Genomic DNA, 23,689 nt, shown 5'->3' on the forward strand with positions numbered 1-23,689 from the left:
CGACGATCTTTACATGGGCGGATTCGGGATCGTCGCCGGCACCGTCGACGCGTTGGACGCCGTCGGCCCGCTCTCGTCCTCGTTCTCGCCCTCGTCGCCCTTCTCTTCTTTCTCCGCGTCGTCCTTCTCGGGCCCGTTTCCGGTCAGCGCGAGATACTTCTTCCTGATCGAGTCCCAGTCCACTACGTTCTCGATTCTGGTCGCGGTATTGAAGGACAGCTGGCTGCCCAGCGGGCTGAGATGCACCACGGAGAGGGTGACGCTGTCCTTCGGACGGACCTGGCCCTTCTTGACCTTGGCCAGCCACTTGGCGCCCATCTTCGATCTGGGCGACAAGCGGGCGGTGCGCTGCAGCCCCATCATGTGCACCAGCGACGGCCGCTTGCGCTTAGCGCGCCGCTGCCTGCACAGCTTGATGAAGTACACGGTCCAGGTGGTGAACAAGTTTAGCGGGGCCGGAGCTGTGGTGGTTCTGAAACACGCAATCGCGTTTCCAGCACACACGTATGCTCCGGTAACCCCGAATGCTTGGCACTGCGAAGCTACTTAAGGGAACCGCGAAGCTTCGCTATAACGTAACGACGATGAACGACTGAACTTGATCGCGTCTCGCTTGGCATCGTGAAACGCGATGGGGAACGCGATGGACAGTCCCGCGCGCCGGCAAAAGTAACGTTAACATCTATTTATAACGCCAGCGGTTCCGGTCGGAAAAGATAACGAGATTTGCTATTTCGGCCGGTTACTCGTCGGTTTATCATAGCGGTTTTATCATAGCGGGATGCCTTATCGCACGTTATTCGAGTCTTTAAAAGGTCGGCGGGCTTACCTGTGCATGTTACGGATCAGTTTACTGAGCCCGTATTTCCACTCAATGTCCGACTGCGCCTGTATCCGTTGATAAGTGTCGCTCATCATGGCGATCAGCAGATTAATCAACACCACTACCGAGACCAGCATGTACACGCCGAAGGTCAACTTGAAGAGGACCGAGGTCCACTGCGGCTGATTGTTCTCGACCTTCAGCTCGCTGTGGGTCGTTTGGCCGAAGACGGCGAAGAACAGATATTCGAAGGCGAGTACCGGATTCATCTTTACTGGAATTACGAGGCACAGACACACACACACAAGACGTTTCTCGGCGGCTCTAAGAGCTGATCTTTCTTTTACGTATTTATTTATTTACTTTTTTTTATACTTTTTCTTACTTTTGTTCTAGTTCATTGCTTCGTGCCATTACAGACTGGCTACTACTGGTGGGTACTCGCTATTTGTATATGAATGCGTGAGGTTTCCATAACGTGAGGCTCCACAACGCACATAACGAACGATCGAGCGAGCGAGCGAGCGAGCGAGCGAACGAACGAACAAACGGTGGAACGAACATGCTCATGCATCTTTTTATATAGACTCTGGCCATGCTCTGCAGCTGCGGACTAACGCCGGATGCATGCCATGACCTTTCTCACTGCAGGCTGCAACCATCGTTGAGCACGCACTGTCACTTTCGGCGATTCGTCGTTCTCGAATTTGCCTTGCTTTTACATCCAATTCGGATGTAATCGCTTCGCGTGACTCATATGTATATATTTTTTTTTTTTGGTTCTTTAGTCGTCGTTCCGCGTGAAAAGAATTCGTTTAACGATGAAACGACAAAAACGCGCGCTCGGATCTGCGCGCGGTTTCGAGGCGCGCGACGAGTCCGGTGAGTTTTGCTAAACCGGAGATGCATTCCAATGTTGATGCGCTCTCTCTCTTTCGAAGCAGCCAGCGGATCAAACAAGGGACATTCGTCGTACAATCGTGCGTTTCCGTGCTGAATGAGAGTGGAGGGCGCGGGTGGAGATTTTGAGACATACCGCATGTATATATACGTTTGCAGTGGATAAAAAGACGGGGTTGCATGCAGCTCGGTAATGTTACGCCCTCCTTGCTTGTCTGGCTTGCACGACTTCAAAGGCAGACGCATTACATCGCATTAAATGTTCTTTTGCATGCAAGGACACGAGGGAGGGAGGAAAACATTCTTTTTTTTTTTTTGTTCGAGGCCATCCCGTAACGATCCGGTGAAATAAGAAACGTGGACTGTGGCGAGGGATGACTTCTTCGTGGGTGGGAAAAATCCGCAAAGTTGATCGAATCACACATAAAACGACCGTGCGGTTGATGCACATCATGAATTCAGACAACATCGGCGTCCACTAACATAAACGATATCTAATAATTTACAAATAATACAAGTAATATATTACATGAGATATTAATATATATATATATATATATTAATATATTGATTTATATTAATATATATATATATATATATATATATATATATAGATGTATATGGGTCATGCAAATAAAACATAGACCGGCATTCTTTCGCCGTATTGTTTTAATATCAACGATGCAGTCTATGTTTGATTTAGACGACTCTTATACAAAAACACACACGTACATATACATATGTGTGCGTTTGTGTATTTACATTTAGACACATACGTACAGCGAGACACGGGGATGCACACGGGCAGAGGCTGTGAAAGAAACACGAGCACATATGCTCCGGCAGTAATGCTAATCGATAGCTAATCAATTGCATACACAGGACATTGTCCGAGCTTGTCAATTCGAGATACTTATTCGGTATGCTGCGATGCGGACTGACGATTACGAAATTTCTTAATGGCAAATGAGAGTAAATTTTATATGTACAGTCCAGATTAAGAGAGATTCATAAATTAAAAAAATAGAAATGACATACTTTAATAATTATTTATTTATTTATTTTATTAATTGATTTAAATTATTAATGCGACTATAGTAATATTGTATTTTGTATACAATCGCTGTATACTTTTTGCTTTTCGCAAGATAAGATTATTTTCAGAGAATGCGACTGTTTCGTGTTTCTCTCTCTCTCTCTCTCTCTCTCTCTCTCTCTCTCTCTACTGTCGCTTCCGAATCGCAGCATACGATTCGAATAAAAAATAATATCTGATATGCTGCGCGTATCTTTTCTGTTTTCTATTTTGTCTTTTTCTTTTTTTTTTCGTCATATCAGGCAGCAGTCTCAGCAGACAACACACACTGGCCAAATGCACGATGCAGACGGGACGACACCGAGATGGATCGTGTCCTGCATTCAGTTTCGCGTGTGCGATTATCTTTGTTTTTTAGTTCGCTTTCCATTCGGTTGCTTCTGATTAATCTTTCTCAACCAACAAAACTTACTATCTCTGCTGCTATCGTCACAACACTCATTCTTTTTCTTGTAGCGGCCGTAGCGACGAGGAGGCGCCGATGATGGCGTCTCCGTCATCCATTCCGTAACATTGGCCAACAAATCTATCATTGCAATTCATTCGATTACGATTTTGCATCGCTCTGCATGTCTCTGAGTATGATCGATATAAAGCAGACTTACTTCGAAATTTCGATAAACGACAATTAAGAAATCTACGCGCAAATTTACCACAACATCGATTACTCTTTCGAAAGGGAATCAATTTAGCGGGAGGATCAGGAACGTTTGAGGTACACTTGTTATAAGTACAAACTAATGCTAATTAAAACCAAATATCAATTTTCGGTGAGTTTAATTTTTCTATATGTGCAATATCGAAAACTGAATTCATCGAAACTACAGCAGTTTTAATTCCGGATATAAATATTGAAGAGAAAGAACGCGTTTGCCAATTTATGCAAAAGATATACGAAAGTAACTGCGTCATTCTTACGCTCACGCAAGTTAGCGAACCTGCGTGAGCGAAAGTGTTATCTACATCTTTGTCAAACAGTACCAGTACCGCGTCGAAGCGACTGCCAATCTAAAATCTAGCCCTACACATAGGTATCTACATACGTATCTATGATATCTACAATATATGTGCGCGTATATATCCTATAGAGGGGGCTGTAAAAAATCAATTAACTGCGCCACTAGCTCTGGATTGGCGTCAAGGTATACAAGGTATATATAGAGATTGATCAAAAAGAGGGGAGAGAATGTGGAAAATGCGCGTTTCGAACTTACCGTCGTAGAACGGCTTCTTCTGCTTTCTGTCTTCCGCGCGCGCTTCCTGCATCGTCTGGAAGTCCTTGAACGCCTGGTTGAGCGCAACAAAGTGCATGGAGAAGCCGAACACGAAGATGGCCAACACCGCGAGAAACCTCGCAAGATCCTTCATGAGATTGCCGATGATGATCGCCCACGGCCCGAATAGATGGTGGAACGACAGAAAGTCCAATATCTGTACGCAAGCTAAAAGGAAACTGAGGGCAAAGAGCTGGTTTCTCAGGTAGAGCAGGGTCGGCCAGTGCAGCCTCTCGACGATCACAAAGCCCAACAGGTGGAACGCCACGCCGAAGATGCCGAATAGCAGCACCGCCAGCTTGATCCAGCCCAGGCCACTCTTGTCGCTCGGGTTCGTCAGCTCGAACAGCAGCAACCCCGACAGCATCACCAGCAGGCACCACTCGTACCAGTACGGGATCAGGTTTCCTCTCACCACCGGGTAGATCGGCGTGATACCAACCAGCAGCAGGAAGACCATCAGGTAGATGTGCGACGTGAGGTACGACATAAACTTGATAATGGGCACGTTGTTGTATTTGTGTCCAAGCGGCAGGGCGAACACCACCCAGACGGGCGGGCAAATGAGGAAGGCGATGAACAGCAGGATCGTCCTGAACGCGTTCCAATTCAAGCTACCCTGCCAGAGCTCCTGCAGGTAGCGTTGCACTACGGTGTGCGCGATCACCTCCTTCTGCTCGTTCTCGATCAACACGTCCAGGAACTCGACGTTCCTGCGATCCATCGACGTCAAAATCCTGCCAGCCGAGTCGGCGCCCGCCGCTAACGCCAGCAATTCCGTGGCCATGGCCTCGCACTGCTTCCCGGCTGCGATTAGATCCTTAGCGCGCTCCTTTTCTTTTTCGGAAAGCTTCATGTAGATGTTGGAAAGTTTGGCTGCTGTGTCGACCGGCGCAGGAGACACGAGGACGAATTCTTCTATCGGTTTGTTATTGTGACTCTTGCTGCAGACCATCATGTTGTAGACAAACTGTAAATGCAAATTTATTTGGCTCGAATCAAGAAATTTTTAATTAGAAAAAATACAAATAACGTTCTATATCTTGTAATGTGCATTCTACAAATTATCGTGGCAGTTATTAATTAATTAAATCTAAAAAGAAATAAATAATGTATTTTGTAGATTTTATATACATAAAAATTGGGATTAGCATAATTCGTAAAATTTTTATATTTCTGAAAAAGTTATAATTATATGATATTTCAAACAACTGTTTTATTTTGGTATTAGATTTCTAAGCTTTTCGCTCTATTTTAATTTGTCGCATATAAATATAGAGCTCTTGTTTTATACACATGGTAATTTTGGACTCTGACTCGGCATATATTGCACCTCAGTTAATTTCTAATGAAGCTTATTTAGAATTAATAGTATCACGGTAAAGTTTTCTGGAACAGTACGACTGCGGAATTTTATACGACAGTGATACCAATCTTGTTTTAAAATTATCTGAGCTAAATGTGCATTACTAATAAATTTTCGTCCACGAAACTGGCGTAACCGCGCTTTGCGTGCATACCTAACATTAAAACGCAAATTTATTAGTTCGGTTTACCGACTTCGACTGGCGAAATGAGTAAACTTTTCGAATGTCGTGCACCTCTTGGTCCCATGAAGTGCTATAGTGTTCGAGAATTTAGGAAATGACTAGTTTAAGGTAATTCGAGATCATTTCATGCCATGCCATTCTATAATTTGTGATAATTATTTAAATTATATATTCACATACAATCATCGACGTAAAAACAATTCTAGTTTTTCTTTTGCTATCAACAGAAAACGTTCTCCGGTCGAATTGCGAAGAATATTTGCGATAAATGTCTTTCATTAAATTTTCGTAAAATAACTTGTAGATTATTAAATTATTTTATTAGATAATGAGATCAAATTTTATTAATATATCTATATTTGTTAATCACAATTTACGAAATTCATAACTTACGGAAAAAGCTGCAATTTGAAAAAATTCCAACTTGTGAGATTTTTTATTTTAAGAATTTTTTGGTATATTTTTTTATTAATCTTACCCTTCTATCTTCCATTAGGGCATACGTATCGTGTTCTTTCTCCATGAGATACTTGAGCACATCATTGTGACCTTCGGACGCGGCGAACCAGATCGGCGCACAACCGAGATTTGTCTCGGTTTTTGGAGATGCGCCGCTCTCCACGAGCAGCTTCACGACATCCAGATAACCGGCGCGTGCAGCGCAATGCAGCGCCGTCCAGCCGTTCTTGTCGGTCGCATTTATTTCCGCTCCCTGACCCAAAAGTACCTCTACCATCTGGTAGTGACCGTGGGTCGCCGCAATGTGCAATCCTGTTTTGCCGTAACGATCCGCGCTGTGCAGTAACTCGGCTGATCTACTCAATAACAGGCCCACGACAGTTATATGACCGCCGAAGCAGGCCAGGTGCAAGGGATTCCATCCGTTTTCCGTTGTCGCTGCGTCTACCTTTGGTTAGAATATCCTCGCATTTCAATATGTATGTTTGATGCGGCAAAAATTTAATTCATTTTTCTAAGCTTGAAGAAATTAATGTTGTACATTCAATTATCTCAACCTTGAAATTAATCATTATACAAATATTGTTTCTAGAGAGATGTTATTTTGCATATTGATTCAATTTTATCTATCTGATTTCGAATAATGCGAGTAAACAAAATGATATAAAGTAAGTGTGATATAAAGTAAAAATGATATAAAGTATGTGAGTTGCTGATAAAAAATCGTATGATTATATGATAAGAGCGGTTAATAAACTCATACCTGAACTCCGGCAGAATTCAAAAGAAGTCGCACGACGTTCTCGTTTCCAGAATAGGCAGCTAGATGCAGAGGAGTCATTCCGGATTCGGCTCCTAATTCTCCTACTAAAGATGCTCCATTCGGAGGATCAGACTTTACGGTTCCGGGTATATGAGTTAGCAATTCTCTAACCGTATCTGGAATCAATCAAACGTAAATCTGTTAAGCTTAGTTTATTTGTCCATCATGTACGAAAAATCGTACTAGTACAAATTTAACTTTAAAAATTTATCTTGAAAATAAAAACATTTTATTTTCTTCTTATTAGCAAAATTATAAAAAAATATAACTAAACCTATTTCAATTAAATATGTACGTTTAATTTATTCTAATTTACTTTTATTAATTTTTAAATCCAAATTAATTTTGATTAAGTTCAAATAAATATAACAATATAACGTTCAAATAAATATAACAATTAATTTTCGTTATTTAGAAAAATATAGTTTGCTAATTGTAATCATCCGTCGCTTCAACTATATGAAAAATTAGGATTGTCGCAAAGTTCTATGTTTAGCCATAAGCCATAGAATTATAAAGAATAAATATATTTAATTTTCAAAATTATATATACTCATATTTAACGCATTCAAAATTTAATATTAATATTTTATATTAATAATTACATTAGAGTTTTATGAGATTTCTGCTTACCGGCTTGTCCAAAGTACGCAGCAACGTGAAGCGCGGTGACGCCGAGCTTCTTGCTGGATATCCTGAGAGATTGCGACGATCTCATCACTTCGAGTACCTGGCCATGGCCATGCTGAGCCGCCAGATGAACGGCGGTGAAACCCGCGCGATTCTCATCAGTGCAGGACGCTCCGGCTCTAACCAAAGCCTTCACTACCTCGGCGTGTCCGCCTTCCGCCGCCAGTTGCAGGGGAGTCGCTTCCGTGAGTTTATTTCTGGCGGTTATCACGCCCTGTCTATCAAACTTCATCAGCTCTTCGATCACCCGTACGCTGCCCTGCATGGCGGCGATGTGAGCGCAGGTGTTGCCGTCCTTCGTGCAGGCCATCACAAGGCTTGCGTGTCTCTGTAGAAAGAGCTGAGCCACTTCGGCGTAATTGTTCATAGCCGCGGCGTGGATCGGTTTCTGCCCCTGGTCGTCCGTTGCATCTATGCTGGCGCCGAGCTCCAGCAGAAGCTTGCAAACTTCCAGCTGACCTGCGCCCGCCGCCAAGTGAAGAGGCGTCTGCTTTCTCAGCGTGAGCACGTCGATCGCGGCGCCATGATCCTGGACGAGAAATCGAACTAGGTGCGTGTAACCATTCATGGCAGCCAGATGCAGAGCGGTTCTTCCTACACGCGACTTGGAGTTAATGAAGGCCTTGTTCGCCAGCAGCGCGTCGCAGACTTGAAGATAGCCGTGCTCGGCGGCTAGATGAAGAGCGGACCTGCCCTCGAGGTCGAACACGTCGACTCTGCCGTGATTAGCGAGAAGATTGTTCACCAGTTCCATGTGGCCGCGATGAGCGGCGATTAGCAACGGCGTCCAGCCGACGGCGCTCTGTCGGTTCAAGGCTTTCTGCACTTCCGTGGCCGGCATGCGGCTGATCATCTCCGATAGGACCTCGTTGTTGCCGGCGAGAGCGCAGTGGTGAAACGCCGATTCCTGGGCCTGCCTGGTCTGCATCGAGACGTCCGCGCCGCTGTCGAGAAGGGCGCGTACGACCGCGCGGTCGTCACCAGGCGTGCCGACTTCCGATGGCTCGATCTGGGCGGCGTAGTGGAGCGCGCTGGCGCCTTCGTTCGTTAAACTGTTCACGTAGGCAGTCGCCACTTCCGGGCCTTTCTTCTCTTTCACGAACTCTATCAAGTGCTTGACCACATCCGCCCTGCAGCCTCTGCAAGCCAAATGCAAGGGCGTCTCTCCGTTCTGAGGAGAGGAGAAATCTTTATTATGAGAAGGTTCGAAATTTCTGATTATTAGAATGAAAAGAAAATAATTGTAAAATATAATAGAAGCATTTAACAATTAAATCAAGAAAGACATTTCTGAAAAAAGCGCACATAAATATATATTAATATAATTTTTTTAATATTTTAGCAATTGTAAGATATAAAATTAATCGAAAAGAATATATAATTATTATATTATATTTGATCAAGAATACATTAGATCTGACTTCCGGTTTTGTCGACGTACTTTTGATTTAAACATCGGATCTCCGCCGTCTTCGAGCAGCAGAAGAAGCGTCGCTAAATTTCCGTGGCTGGCTGCCACATGTACGGGTGTTTGGCCGTCGTCAGTTGTCAAATTGGGACCTGCTCCGGATTTCAACAACATCAGAGCGCATCTGTCACCGTCGGGCACCCTGGCGGCTATATGAAGCGGAGTTTCCCGCAACTTTCCACCCCTCACGTGTACCTCCGCGCCGTATCCTAAAAGGGTTTCCACAACGGCCGGTTTGGCACTTTCCACGGCTATATGGAGTGCCGTATAGTTATCGTTAGTTATTGCGTCCACCTATCCGACACAACAAAAACACAAAAAATATATGTAACTTGAAAAATAAATATGTTTTGCAGCGTGAAATTTAACATGTGGATTGCGAAAAAATATTTTCGTGACCTTAAATGGAATTTTTTTATAAAACAAAAAATCTAACACACTTAATATTATTGTAGATGACACTGACTGACACTTAATATTATAAAAGATAAAAAATGCGATATCCACATTTTTGCTCAGAAAAGATTAACATTACATTTATCACTGACATTTTATCCACGCTGATAAATATTACGCTATCTATATCCGGTGTATCATTGATATCAAAATGTCGATATCATTATTGCAGTTCTGATATCAGATTTGATATCAATTATGCTTTTCGTTGGTGATGACAGTGTTACGATATATATATAGCGTGATAATATTATTGATATCGAAGTTTCGATATTAGATATTACAATTTTGATATCAATTTTAATATTCAAATATTTTGTAACGATGATAAACAACTTACCTTCTCTCCTCGTTGCAGTAAAGTGCTAATAATACCCACATGGCCATATCCCGCAGCCGTGTGAATAGATCTGGCACCACGCTTGTTCGGCATGTGCAGATAAACACCTTTCTTGAAGAGCATGGTAGCGCATTCCGAGTGTCCGTTCAATGACGCAATGTGCATCAGAGTTGAGCCATCCTTCGTTCTTTCAAAAATGCTCGCTTTGAATTTATCAGCCAGCAGCTCGATTATGGAAGCGTGGCCGTTCTCCGCGGCCAAATGCATCGGCGTTCGATCTTGATGATCGGCGATCGATGCGGAGGCTCTGACGCCATAGAAGTATTTCACTAAAGTTTCATCTCCCTCCGCGCTCGCTATGTGTAACGCAGTTTGTCCGTCGCCCTGAAATAATTGTCTTAAATGTCGCTAATATTTTTTAATAATTATACATTGCTCAGCAGCATTACGATTAAACATACTCTTGTTTTAATACTTAATAATATAAAATATTAAAATCTTGCAGAAAATTTTTTAAGACATTTCTCTCTCGTGGAAATTTTTCTATCCTATCAGATTAATTTTTTGTGACGCAACTAAGACTCACTGGATGTCATTTTTGCGTGGCGGCAAGAAATGCAAAAGGTCATAAAATATTTTTCGTATCAGGCAAGTGTAGTAGTTGCAACCAGTAATTTTTAAAACTTTGTGCAAATTTCACGGCAGTTTCATTTCCAATCATTACTCATAAAACATAGACTTGCTGTTTTCGTTGCAATTTACAAGCCGCGTGCGTCACTTCTATTCCGTGTGTAATCGATCTTGTTGAGCTTTGCAATTTGCTTGTGACATTAAAACTTAAACTCCAAAATTTTATGTATATAATTATGTACAATATTAAGTAATGTCAAATAATAATATATAATATTATACATATAATTTTAAGTTAAAATTAAATTTAATAATTATAAAATTATTTATATGTACTTAAAAGATAGAAAGAAAAAAAACGGTAATTCCGACTGTCATAAAACCGCGGAAAGAGTAATTAAATGCCATGTACAATAGTTTGCTGAAACAAACATAAAATCAGTAATGGATTTACGGTGTATAATATCATGTCGTATAATTTGCGAGCTTTAAAACACTCGGAGATACTACACAAGTAGTAAAGTTTGAACAATATCACTGTGTTTGGATTAAAATCCGTATATAAATGCTCATTTTATTTATTACGATTTTTTTATAATTGTAATTTAGTACTAAATGATAAAATATATATTCTACTCTCATTGTAAATTGAAATCTTATTTAATAGCGTTCCGCGTTTTAACGGTTCCGCATCGTTTTCTATTGTCCACGCAAGCTATTGTATTTACAGAAATCTTTCCAACTTAATTTGTTGACAACTCGCAGCTCATCGATATACGCTCACATTCATGATCGTGTTTTTCTTTTCTGTTTTCACGCTTGTCGTCACGAACGTACGAATATATTCGAAGTTAGTTTGACGAAGAATTGTAATCTAATCAGAATCAAAATTTTAGAATCTTAAAAATTCAAGTGTTTTAATCAGTATTGAAATCTAAATCGCGTAAAATCTAGTAATTTTTAACATACTTGATTATGATCAGTTTAATTTTATTTTATATCAAATCTTTGTGTGTTTGAATTTAACATGTGCATGTACGTACATTTTGCATGTCGACAGCCGCGCCGTAATCCACCAGAATCCGCACCATATCGATGTCTCTTCTTCTAGCGGCTAAATGCAAAGCGGAATCACCCGACGGTGTGGTTGCCTTAAGCTGATCAGGTGCTTGCTGTGATAGAAGTTCTCGACACATCGACTGATTGCCAGCCTCCACTGCTAGCAAAAGAGGTATCTTTCCTTTCTACGATGAAAAATAAAATTAAAAACAAATTTGGATAATAAAATATGATAGAATTGGATAATAAAATAGAATAGAATCTTTTCTACAAGACAAAAAATACTCATAATTTAACGATAATCAACATACGCTACATAAAATAAAATCATCTTTCAAAAAATATTTTTACACATATATTTAAAATAATATGGTTCTAAATTTTTCATTGCTATATAATTTTGAATATTGTTGTGTATAAATTTAAGAGAAACTTACCTTTACACTTCATTTTGAAGCAATAATCAATTTTTATGAAATACTTACTATTTCTAGGCAAACGTTAAAAATGATACTTTGTTTTATTCTACAGTTTTAAAGTTCTATAGCTGTTCTATATGCTGTAAGTTCTATAGTTGTAAAGAACGTTTTATAAATTTCGTAAATATTTAAATTATGAAGAAAATGGAAAAAGAATTAATTATAATATTAAGATTATTAATTACGATAACTGCTAAAAATCGCTTAGAATGTATTTATTAATTTTTTGCATAAAAATTTTCAAATGTTATCGTGATAGATAACACGAAGGTTTTTCGTGTTTATACGAAATATCTAACCGTGTATCGTTATTGTTTTTATCTACGGGCGACCAGGGTCGCCGTGATTGTCGGCGTTCATCGACTTCTCCTGATCGTGGTATTATCGTCGTACTATCGCGACGAAGTATATGACAGAGCTGACTAGAGAAGAGTTATGGCGCCGTTCGGTACCAGGTAGCGATCTCTCTGCGCGCGGCACCTGTCACGCGAGAAACGCGGACGCGAAACGGGAGCATCGTGCCGCGGTTATTGCAGAAAAATCTTTATCTTCGTCTAATTTGAAGTTTTGGGGCCAACATGAACTCACTATGGTGTTTCCATAGCCACGCGACTGTGTCATTTTTAATATCGAAAAGCTTAGAACGCTTTCAGGCAACATATTGATTTATTCGTGTTCCTATTCGTCTTCTCTGCAAGGGTTAATAAAATATTTTTCCCCGCTACTTACACCGTCGACCTTTAGCCTGATATCTCGTCCGGCAGCACCCAATAACGCTCGTAAAATCGACGTCGCGGTACCCGTTTGTCTCGACGCCACCAGGTGAACCGCCGTTTGTTGTCTTGGCTACGCACAATAAACGCGTACACATGAATATATTTCAAGAAATTATGGTTTTCTATCATGTAAGGTTATTTGAGAATAGTTCGAGGTCAATTTTAGAATTCGCAATAATTTGAGTGCAATTATCAATTACATTAATAAAGCCAGAGCTGGATTTTTTACGTGCTCAGTTATTTATTAAAATTAAGAGTACAAACGTTTCGGCCATTAGCTCGTTTATTAATGTAACTGATTATTGAATAATAGAAGAGCCCGTCATATATTATTAATTTTAATTCTGAGTACAATTGTTTCGTTATTTCGACACTGAAATTGAATTCAAATAATCTAAATTATAATTAGTCAAAAAATTTGTGATATCACAAAGAATATTTGCAAGATAATATGCAAAGACTTGAGACAAAATAAAATTTTCCTACAATAATTAAAAGCAAATTTTTCCTATAAAATATTAAAATTTTAATAAAATTTTGTACTATAATAATAGTTACAAGTTTTGTGATAAAATATTTTTGCAATAAATTTCTGTAAGTTACAAAAATGAATTCATACCCCTCCCGTAGCGTAGGGATCAACACCTCTCTTCGACAGCAACAACTTAACGACATCCTCCCTCGAATACATGGCAGAGATATGGAGAGCATTGTAATTGTCCTGCAAAGAAAATGCAGGTCGGTGAATTGTTTAGTTTTTCCGAAGCATCTATTTTGTACATGATATAATTTTGCAAATTAAGAAGATAATTAATATAGCCTTTCCAATTTCTCTTCGAAATGATATCAAAATAAATCCTTAATAGTTGCTGTGTTTACTAATTAATTAATTTTTTTAAACATTTGAAAAAGACACGATATAAATGCACGATATTGTGCTAAAAATTATAATTTTACGGCGAAAAGCAATAGCAGTAATAATTCTGCAAATTTTGTCCAACCACGCCCATAAATTCGAGCAAACTCTGATGTTGTTTTAGTCTCAATCACGATGTATCAGCATGCTATTTGAAAATTATATTGGAATCATTATGGGAGCGGTGGCTGGAAAATCGATAGTAGTGAGTGCGCAACGCCTTGTTTGCAAAGCGATGCCCTAATATAGGTTTACCGCGATTGTAATGCGCCATTTTATATATTACATTGAAAGAGGAAGTCGACATTAGGTTGTAAACTATTAATTTTTCCAGATTGGGTGTAATAGCGAAAATTGTGATCTCTTTTCTCTGGAAATAAATGATTAACTAGAAGTTATTAATCTACGCCGAGAGAGAGACCTTAATTTTGAGTAACGCTATTCTTGTTTTTCTCTCTTTCACGCTATTTTATTCTGACGCGTAGGACTTTTTAAATCAATACAATTTGCTATAAGCTCCTTGTAATTCCTAGCAAAAGGAATTCCCAATGACTTTCAGAAAGTTAGCACTAAGAATTCTACTATAATTGATCGCCTATCCGCAGTGTCAAGCGCAAGAGCTGTTGCAGCTAAAATAAGTACTCGATTGGCAACTTTAGTGATTTAATCTACTTCAAGAATCGGGCCACTTTTTCGTCGCGGCCTACTTGTCCCTTTTATGCGAGCAACCGTCTTGTCCACTCGGTCAGTAAGCATAAATCCCTTGACCTTGGCCCTCCTTCACGCAATCGTTCTTTCTGTTACCTCGAGTGACTCGGCTTAGCACAAATCGCGGCCTGATCATTAGCGGTACACGTTTCGCGACACGCGTCACCTTCGCCGGTGCCACGTAACCCCAGCACGAAAGCTTATCGCAACGGCAATGAATCAAAGAACACGATGACTCAAGTGTTTCATTCGAATGGAATATGGAATTCGAAGAATCTTGCGTGGAAGGCGCGAATCTTGTGAGAAGATCTTTTGTTTTTCTAAGCTTTATGAAAGCTAAAGAACTTAAAGACTATAGGTCGGCTATTCCGTGACTTGCTTAATTCACGCGTTCATCATGGAGTACTTGCATTGTTTCTGGCACCCACGTCGGCTCCGAGCTCGATCATCCGGTCGAGCAGCGCGCTGCGATTGTCTTTCACTGCGTACATCAACGGCGTCATCCCCGTCGTCTGCAAATCAAAAGTTTTTGTCTAAAAAAAAAAAAAAAAAAAAAAAAACGCGAGCATCGCAGGCGAGAGATTTGCCGCGTGATATTTCAGTTCTCACGTTCATTCAAAATTCCTCATGAACTTTGCATGACAAATTATATAAAATATTGTATTGTATTCATTGAAACGTTATATTTTTTTTACTTAAAAAATTCTTTTTAAGTATATTGATTTCTTTTGAGGCAAAACAAAAATTCTCGATTATCTCAGTTGAAACTAACCGGGTCCAGAACGCCGGCGAGCGGCACAATGAAGCCGTCCTCGCCCGCGCTTTGCACCGTCTTCTCCAGAGATTTGAGCAGCTGGTCCACGGGAGCCCACTCGCCGCGCGCCGCCAGGCCCAGGAGCCTTTGGGCCCCTTCCCTGGCGGTGGCACCGGCGGAGCTAGGCTTGCTGCCAGGCTGCGGAGACGGTTCACCTGCGGCCGCGCCGCCATTGCTTGCCGTCGAAGCTGAACCACCATCGTCCTTGCCGCCCGACGGACTGTCCTCTTTGCTGGAGGGATTCTTCTTGTCGTCCTTGCCTCCCGGTGGCTTCTTGCTGTTACTGCTCATGCTAAGCCCTACGATCCTTCCGCGCAGAACGCGAGCATGGTTCGCTCGATCGACTCACTCTCGTCGAAAATTACACACCGTCGACGATACACGGAGCGGCGAGGAATTACATCCGATGTGATTATCTCGTTCGACGCGACGTACACTTGCCGAATGAAAGATACGATGCTCGCACTTGTCACATTACGGGCTTGTAGGAGTTTGCTAAAGAGTAGAAAGGGAGCTTCATTGTCGAGAAGAAGAATAGAACTGAGCGATCTATCTAATATCGAAATATCTAAGCGCGAAAAGCATATTCTTCAAACGTCTCACTTTATTTTGATATAAACGTAAGGGAATATTTTAATTACTCTCTAAAATATTTTTACAAATGCTGTAAATACCACGAATAAATGATTAAATTGGACAAAACGTCTTCAGTAGTGTTCGCTAAATTCTCGTATGATGTCGCAATATCTTAGCACAAGCGCGCGCGACAAATTTTCTCAATTCGACACTGTTAATTATTTTCAGTGATATCAAGCGAGAATTATAACGGCACTGAAGAAGTGTTAACGGCACGGTTATCCTAGCGATTCTGAAAACGGTACGTAACCGAGAGGGTTGAAGAGAAGAGAGAGGGCTGCTTTCCTTCGGGCCTTGCTCGCTCGGGCAGGATCGACCAATCGCCGACCCGTTCTCGCGGTTTGTTAGGGTAACGCTGCACCAACACCTTCTTACCTCCGACTTGCACGGATTGCTTTTCGCACACACGAGGCCAATCTCGTGGTAGGCCGTGCTGGTCGTCGTTGGTAGCAGGTAAGGAAATCAAGCCGAGGTGGTGGTTCAGGTGGAGGAAGGGCGAGAGTCGCGGAGGGGCTGTTATGGCTGCCGTCGACACGCGACTTCCGGACCAGCCCGGCAAGGCACGCTATCCGTCTATCTTGAATCCACCGGACTCTGCCACGGCTCTGAATAACGTCCCTCATTTTTTCCTCGTTTTCACCCGCTTGCGACTCAAGGCTCGCTCGTGCGTGGCCCTTATTTTTCGCTCTCCACACGCTTCTTTGATGATATACTTTGCAGAAGAATGTGAGCTACATGATAAGAATGTGATAAATCGTTTAATATAGGTTCGTGTTAAACAATAATCATTTACGAATTAATAAGCTTTGAAAGGTAGCACAGAACGTTGAACAAATATTTTATAATCTTCCAAGCAACATCAAAATTTTAAAAAAGTTTAGAACATATGAAAAAACATAAAAATATCAGAAAAACACTTGAAAATGTTTAAAAATACATAAAAGTTAAAGAATTAGAAAATTGTAAAAAATCTTTTTCTAAAAATATCGCAATTATTTGAAAAGTATTTTATGGCATAAAGTGCCATTTAAAATCCTTAAGTCAATACTGAAAACTTTTATTTTTATTCTTTTTGTTTTGTTAATGTAAAATAATAGCTTACAAATCTCTCGTGTCAAATTGTAGCTTGTAAAGATCAAAAAGTGAACAGAGCGCGAAGAATCATGTTATCCATAAGACAACATTTCACATAAATCATCCTGCATCAAGTCTAACGTCGCGTTATTTAAATTGCTAAGTAGATTAAAAAACTGGAGCAGCATACTGATCGTAACGCGAGTATCAAAGTTCTTTTAATTATACAAGTGGTGCGACATTAGCGCCTGATAGAAGACTCACGGTTCATTGGCGAGATATCAGCGACTCTGTTTTGCGGACATGTGTTAATGAAACTAGTAAAGTAGAGATCATGCTTATCAATATTTATTCGCTCTGTCATGTCATCAGCATAAATGCAATATGGACGTCTCAAGAGCGTTACATTGAGAAACAAATCAGTTAAGTGGAAGTATTCTCCGCATTGCAGTGGAATCCGCGTATTTCCCGCGTCCGCGCCTCACGGCTATTTCTACTCGTGATATATTCAGCACTGAACGCACTAAATCACTAAACACGCTCGGACACTGTTTCGTAATTTATTCCAAATAGAATTGTTTTGTGGTGTACGTTAACATGTGTAGAACCGGAAGAAAGGATTGAAAAAGTTGATACAGAAAGAACGTTAAATAAGATTGATAGGTGGGAAATAACTTGTTGCCACATTGTACTGATATTGTAAAAATTGCCAATAGAAACTTACCAAATTGCCAAATTTCTCAATTTGATGCCAGTTTTAACTTTGTGGGTTAACTAAACTGTGTGCCCCAATAATATCTATTTTTTTCAAAAATGTTCAGATAAGTTCAATAAATATTATATATATATATATATATATATATATATATATATAAACAAATTATAAAATCATATATATCAATTATTTAAAATAAAAAAATCACTTTTTAACCGTAAAATTAATTAAACCCTACACGGAGAAAATTTTATATAAAAAATTACTATGTACGGCAGAAGTCGCGGACCATGAAACCAAAAATTTTTTCATATGTGAAAAACATAGTAAAAATTTTTGTAACTCCTTCATGGTTCGCGAGAAAATTTTCTCCGTGTATTTACATAAAAGTTTATTTTTAGTGTGTTTTTAGTGTTAAATTAGCATTGATGAGTGATTATTTGCCATTGTAAACAATTCACAATGTAAATTATTCATGAGATAAGAGCGATAACTTGATATTTTGGAAAAAAACAATGTCGTACGTCTGCAGGAAGCAGATATCAACGTAGGGAATTCTGCTACCTAACAGGAAAATGTTTAAATCTTACTGGTGACTAAGTACAGATAACGTCGATTATGTGAGATAACACTATATATGGACTTTCCTCAACTATATTATGCCCCCAGTGTTTATAAACTTTTAGTTCGTGTCTGACTTGTGTAAACGACACAAGTGTGAAAAAATGCTTTCTTCATTAAAGCCGGTTTCGCGATACGTCGCGTCTGGAGTTTTAAATCAACATTGTTCACGATGCTTTTCTACGTTGCATGCTAATTTTCGAGGTAAGTAAAAAATGTCACAATTAAATCAATTAAAGATCAATTACATGATGAGTTAAAAGATCATAAATGTGATGAATTAAAAAATTATATTTGACATTGGTCTGTAATGTCCATCGTGTGATAAATTTGTATTAATAACCATTGCAGAAAGACGACAGCTGCGAAAATCAATTATTCAAGCGAGGGCTAATTTTTGTCAAGCAAACAAAGCTGCTCATATGTTCAATCCTGGTGAATTTCCAATATTAGATAAAACCGTTGGACAGTTATTAGGCGAAGCGGCTGCAACGTGGCCGGAGCGGACCAGCGTCGTTTCGATCCCGCAAAACATTCGTCTAACGTTCTCCGAACTTCTTCGACGGGCTGACACGTTGGCCGCCGGTTTCAAGAAGTTGGGCATGAAGAAGGGCGATCGACTGGGCATTTGGGGTCCGAATAGTCTCGAGTGGCTCATAGCTTCCCTGGCTGCTTCAAGGGCAGGATTTATCGTCGTCGCTATTAATCCCGCTTATCAACAGAATGAACTAGTGTACTGTCTGCAAAAAGTTGGCGTGAAAGCGATCGTCTCACCCGATATATTTAGAACGCAGAACTATCCGCAGATGCTGCTCGCCGCCAAAGAAATGTGTCCCACTTTGAAACACATCATCATTTATTCCGCTGATCATGTGACGTAAGAATTATTATCTTCGTAAACTTGATAACATTATTAAGAGATCATTCGTGACATTATGACAAGCTATAAATTATCCTATTTTTCTTCAACATAATTCGTGATAATTGCTTCTTTAAATATCACCAATAAGCAGCGTTTTAGTAAATAAACATCATTTTATGACGCGTTTTATTGTGCAATTAATACGATTTTTCTTTCTCAGATGATTGTAGACATGAGCGCGCGCTTATAATCTTTCGTGAACATTTAATGTTCACACACTACGTAACGTTCGCCTCACTGATTCGTGAATATCGCGTGACCCTTCGCACTTTGACTGACAGGAACCTTCTGCCTGACTTTACGAAACGGATTAAGAACATGCCGTGATTACTGTATCAAACGTCGCGTACACTATCATTTTTGTAGATATTAACATATGTGCACATTCGATACGATTGTCCATCAAATTTTAAAAATTCAACAAGTTAATTTCTTACAATCGCGATTGTTGTTTGTACTTAATACAATTCTTTTGTTATTTTAAGAAAAAATAATATAATATATAAAATTATAGAATAAAATTTGTTTTTATATAAATTACATAAAAGTATATAAAATTTAGCTATATTTAATTTATGTATAAATTAAAAAGTAACACTATATACGTGCTCTTATATATCTTTATATCGTTTTGACATTTCGATTAAGAAATATCATAACAATATGAATATATTTGATGATAAATGGCTATACGGTATAAGTATTCCGTTTCATGACATGAGAATAGCGTATCGATTTGAGGTTGAAAAGAAGGCGAAGATTGAACGGCTTAAAATAGTGGAAAGAATGACGAGATTTAAAGTGAAACAGTTTCGATGTCGAAGCGAGTTGTTCACCAACAATCTCGTCAGCATTTTCAAATTCTTTTTTGCGCATTTTTGTCATGCACCTTGTTGTAATATCCGCGAACACGAAATCTCGCGTATTGCATGTTTTCCTTTTACAGAGTACTATTGTTCTCAAACTTTTACCGACCAACCGATTTGATTAACAACCTCGTCGTATAAAAGAATCATGGCGCAATTAGGTTAATGGCTTTACCGAGGTCTATCCATTTGCGTTCGCTAACACCATGTCATTGAGAGAACGAGTAATTGTGTTCTGAACGAGTTGTAAGTGATATTAGCACGTTTTATTTATAGCGGTACGCATCGTTTCGCTGATGTCGAGGCATCGCCGACAAAAGCGGAAGTGGATGCGATTGCTGCTGAGCAGACTGAAATATCATGCAACGACGGATGCAATATACAGTTCACGTCCGGTTCCACCGGAAGGTCAAAGGCTACACTAATTTCGCATAAATCGCTCGTAAACAATAGCAAAGAGGTGAGATGCGAAATTAGATATTAGTCAATTGCTTTGTAACTCTTCTCGTAAGATTAGTCAAATAATTAGAAAGTTATTTAAAATATATTAGTTTTGACTCACCAGTTAATATGGCAAGATAACAGTTTAATTTCTGTGTCGGCAGGCTACGCAAAGAGCGAAGATAAATATCGAGAACAAAATATGTTTAAACATGCCACTGTTCCACGCATTTGGGATGGTGATGGGACAATTACTCATCCTTCACACAGGAAACACTCTCGTTATGGAAGGACACTACTTCGATCCGATAAAAACCTTGAAGGCGATAGCGCAAGAAAAGTGTGCCGTAACGTACGGAACGCCAACTATGTGGGTAAGCAAGGACAAGTGAGATGCAAGTTAGATTGTTAGGAAAAAATTTCCATTCGAGATAATAGATAAAGCTAATTTCACAATAACAGTTTCATGATAATAGTCGCGTACGCAACGTTCGCGTACACGAAAATTGTACAATTAAATTATTTAAATATAACGTTAAGCGTTTATAACAACATATGACACTTTTATGTAGAAACGAGTAAAATATTTAGAATAATTTTTATCGATTAATTGCGTTAAATTTTGAAAAAAAAAAAATGGTTTCTAATCAGATATGTGTCGTATATGTAACATGCGCACATTTAAATATTATCTTTTTAAATATTATCTTTTTACTAATTTACAATACTAATCATATAAAATAATAATAATGATCAGTTAATGGTATTTACTGACATCTTGATATCCAAAGCGTGATGTAGCAATAATAAATATACCTTTCTGATATTAAAAGATTACATAATAGTAATTCAATTGCAGTAAACACCGATAATTTTTGATAATACTTAATCAGCGCGCAAATTTAATATAATAAATAATATAGATTATTTTTATACTTAAAATTATGTTTTCAAAAACTATGCAGCAAATATAAAAAATGGATTTTATATTTTTATTTAGATTTTCACCACGAATTATTTTTTCGTTGGTTTACTTGATATTCTGTGCAATAGTATTTTTTATTTTATTTTTCAGTTTTCAGTTGTCATTTTTAGAGAATAAAGTTGATAAAAAATTGATATTCCAGTGTTGAATTCTGAATATCATTTACATATGATTTCACTACTAGGTGAACTTAGTCGAGGCGCAGCAGCGGTTACAGCTACCGATAGACAGCCTTCAGGCAGGAATTACCGGTGGTGCACCAGCTTCTTCTGAACTCTTCAAGCGAATACGAGGAGTGCTTCGCTTCGACGACATAATGGTAAGTTTGACGAAAGTCCTAATATCCGTCATGCAATGCACTTATAATTAGATGTATATTATAAATTTTGAGAGACAAGATTTTAATCTAAATTAAAATCTAAATTATTTATATTACATAATTTTTTCTCTCTCATGAGATCAACTTTTTCCATTGCAGAGCATATACGGTCTCACCGAAACGACGGCTATCGTATTTCAATCGATTCGCGGGGAGAATAAACACTTTGCGGAGAACACTGTAGGCCATTTGGCGAATCATGTTGAAGCAATGGTATATTTTCGGCTTTTAATTTATTTCGGCTCAGTAATTTTCTCTAAATAGATTCAGATTTTAAGACTTTATCATATATTTGGCGAAAAGGTTGTCGATCAAAATGGTTTACCGGTCCCGTTTGGAACACGTGGCGAACTTTGGACACGCGGATATTGCAATATGTTATATTATTGGGACGACGAAGAAAACACAAAGAAGACTTTAACGCAGGATGGTTGGCTGAAAACTGGCGATCAGTTTATCCTTCAAGAAAACGGATATGGTGTTATAGTTGGAAGAATTAAAGACATGCTTATTCGCGGAGGAGAAAATATCTTTCCTAAGGTACGATTCTAAATGTTACTATTAATAGCGCAATGCTTGTTAATTAATGCATTTCATTTTAATGCATTGAAGAAGAAAAAATTGATTAACATTTACATATATTAGATATATTTATTACGTCAGCTGATAACGACAATCTCGTATTCTTACACTGCCATATCGAAAAGATTAATTTTATTTCTGTAATTAATCAACAATATTTCATAAATTTCGCAAATCAATTATCTAAAATAAATTTTCTAGACTTAGTAGAGAAATCTCAGTTTTCAAACAATATTTGTTTCAAATGGTTTCAAATGGCTGTCGTTTTTCTGCAAAATCTTCAAGATATCAATAATTATATTGATCCGCGACATTTGTATTCCGAGTAATTTTAATCTACAGTAGAATCGATCGACAATGCAATTAGAATGAATCTCCCACGACTACTAATCAGCTGATCAGTTGATCGTAGTAACATAGTTACATAACAGCTAACGCACGGCATACGTGCTTCGCGTCTATTTATAATATAAATTTGCATACGTACTTTTTAACTCATTCTTTTGAATCTGATATCTGATTTATCTGACCATTTCTTGGTAATTTGTTTCTTTGTTATCATAAATGATTTATTAATCTAAATATTATCTGCACTCGTAAACATTTTGTCTTTTATTATAGGAGATTGAAGACTTTCTAATGATCCACCCTAAAATATTAGAGGCGCAAGTATTTGGAGCGTATGACGAAGTTTACGGAGAAGAGATTTGTGCGTGCATTCTACTTCGCGATGGTACCAGCATGACGAAGCAGGAGTTGAAAGATTATTGTAAAGGCAAAATAGCCCACTTCAAAATACCGCGTTATATAGAATTTGTAAAAGAATATCCAAAGACAACTAGTGGAAAAATTCAGAAATTTCGTTTAAAAGAACAAATGGAGAGCAGAGGTGTAATACCAACGGCGTCAACTCAATCGTGACAATTTTAATTGTTATAATTAGAAATTTGTAAATTAATTATACATTTAAGTACAATTATAAAATGTTATGTAACATTTTATACTTTATAATCATTATTTTATAATAAATATATTTATAAGTACAAATAAAAATTTTTTTTTAATTACATAAACTAGTAATAAACATTTTATTGTACTGTAAAAAATTATTCTGTAACTTATTATTAGTTTATTAATCTATATTAGTTATTTTCTATTAAATATTATCTTATATCAAAATTATTATTATTATTTATTATTACAAATT

General features: G+C 38.6%; 2 protein-coding genes across 4 annotated transcripts; one reads left to right on the forward strand and one right to left on the reverse strand.

The window, feature by feature from the left end:
- Position 1: 1 nt before the first annotated feature.
- LOC105671935 (no mechanoreceptor potential C) lies at positions 2-16,848 on the reverse strand. 2 transcript variants are annotated; one of them, XM_067353408.1, is made up of 14 exons: positions 15,220-16,848; positions 14,858-14,959; positions 13,443-13,544; positions 12,777-12,893; positions 11,553-11,753; positions 9,880-10,263; positions 9,057-9,377; positions 7,559-8,786; positions 6,866-7,041; positions 6,122-6,550; positions 4,034-5,063; positions 3,232-3,345; positions 830-1,097; positions 2-472 (listed from the first exon to the last, which is right to left on the reverse strand). In XM_067353408.1, the coding sequence occupies exons 1-14, from the start codon at positions 15,550-15,552 to the stop codon at positions 10-12; spliced, it is 5,268 nt and encodes a 1,755-aa protein (XP_067209509.1). In that variant the 5' UTR covers positions 15,553-16,848; the 3' UTR covers positions 2-9. The 2 variants fall into 2 exon arrangements, with proteins under 2 accessions (XP_067209509.1, XP_012221913.2); XM_012366490.2 differs by lacking the exon at positions 3,232-3,345 and having other exon boundaries at positions 10-472; positions 15,220-16,847.
- Positions 11,621-23,549, forward strand: Acsf2 (Acyl-CoA synthetase family member 2). Of its 2 annotated transcripts, none has more exons than XM_012366499.2 (9): positions 11,621-11,740; positions 18,088-18,511; positions 18,659-19,184; positions 20,372-20,555; positions 20,701-20,910; positions 21,706-21,840; positions 22,000-22,113; positions 22,204-22,440; positions 23,104-23,549. In XM_012366499.2, exons 2-9 carry the CDS (start codon positions 18,412-18,414, stop codon positions 23,401-23,403), a joined length of 1,806 nt encoding a protein of 601 aa, XP_012221922.2. In that variant the 5' UTR covers positions 11,621-11,740; positions 18,088-18,411; the 3' UTR covers positions 23,404-23,549. The 2 variants fall into 2 exon arrangements, with proteins under 2 accessions (XP_012221922.2, XP_012221924.2); XM_012366501.2 differs by having other exon boundaries at positions 18,219-18,511.
- The last annotated feature ends 140 nt before the right edge of the window (positions 23,550-23,689 follow it).

Source organism: Linepithema humile, chromosome 4, assembly GCF_040581485.1.
Source record: "Linepithema humile isolate Giens D197 chromosome 4, Lhum_UNIL_v1.0, whole genome shotgun sequence".
Lineage (NCBI taxonomy): Eukaryota > Metazoa > Arthropoda > Insecta > Hymenoptera > Formicidae > Linepithema > Linepithema humile.

Excerpts from the sequence above, each read along its gene's own strand:
- LOC105671935 (XM_067353408.1), bottom strand. The coding sequence starts at position 15,552 with ATGAGCAGTAACAGCAAGAAGCCACCGGGAGGCAAGGACGACAAGAAG. Across the intron at positions 11,754-12,776 it reads TCAGGCTAAAGGTCGACGGT|AAAGGAAAGATACCTCTTTT; the intron begins GTAAGTAGCGGG and ends TTTTCATCGTAG. Across the intron at positions 5,064-6,121 it reads CCCTAATGGAAGATAGAAGG|TTTGTCTACAACATGATGGT; the intron begins GTAAGATTAATA and ends TTGCATTTACAG.
- Acsf2 (XM_012366499.2), top strand. The coding sequence starts at position 18,412 with ATGCTTTCTTCATTAAAGCCGGTTTCGCGATACGTCGCGTCTGGAGTT. Across the intron at positions 18,512-18,658 it reads GTTGCATGCTAATTTTCGAG|AAAGACGACAGCTGCGAAAA; the intron begins GTAAGTAAAAAA and ends TAACCATTGCAG. Across the intron at positions 22,114-22,203 it reads CGAATCATGTTGAAGCAATG|GTTGTCGATCAAAATGGTTT; the intron begins GTATATTTTCGG and ends TTTGGCGAAAAG.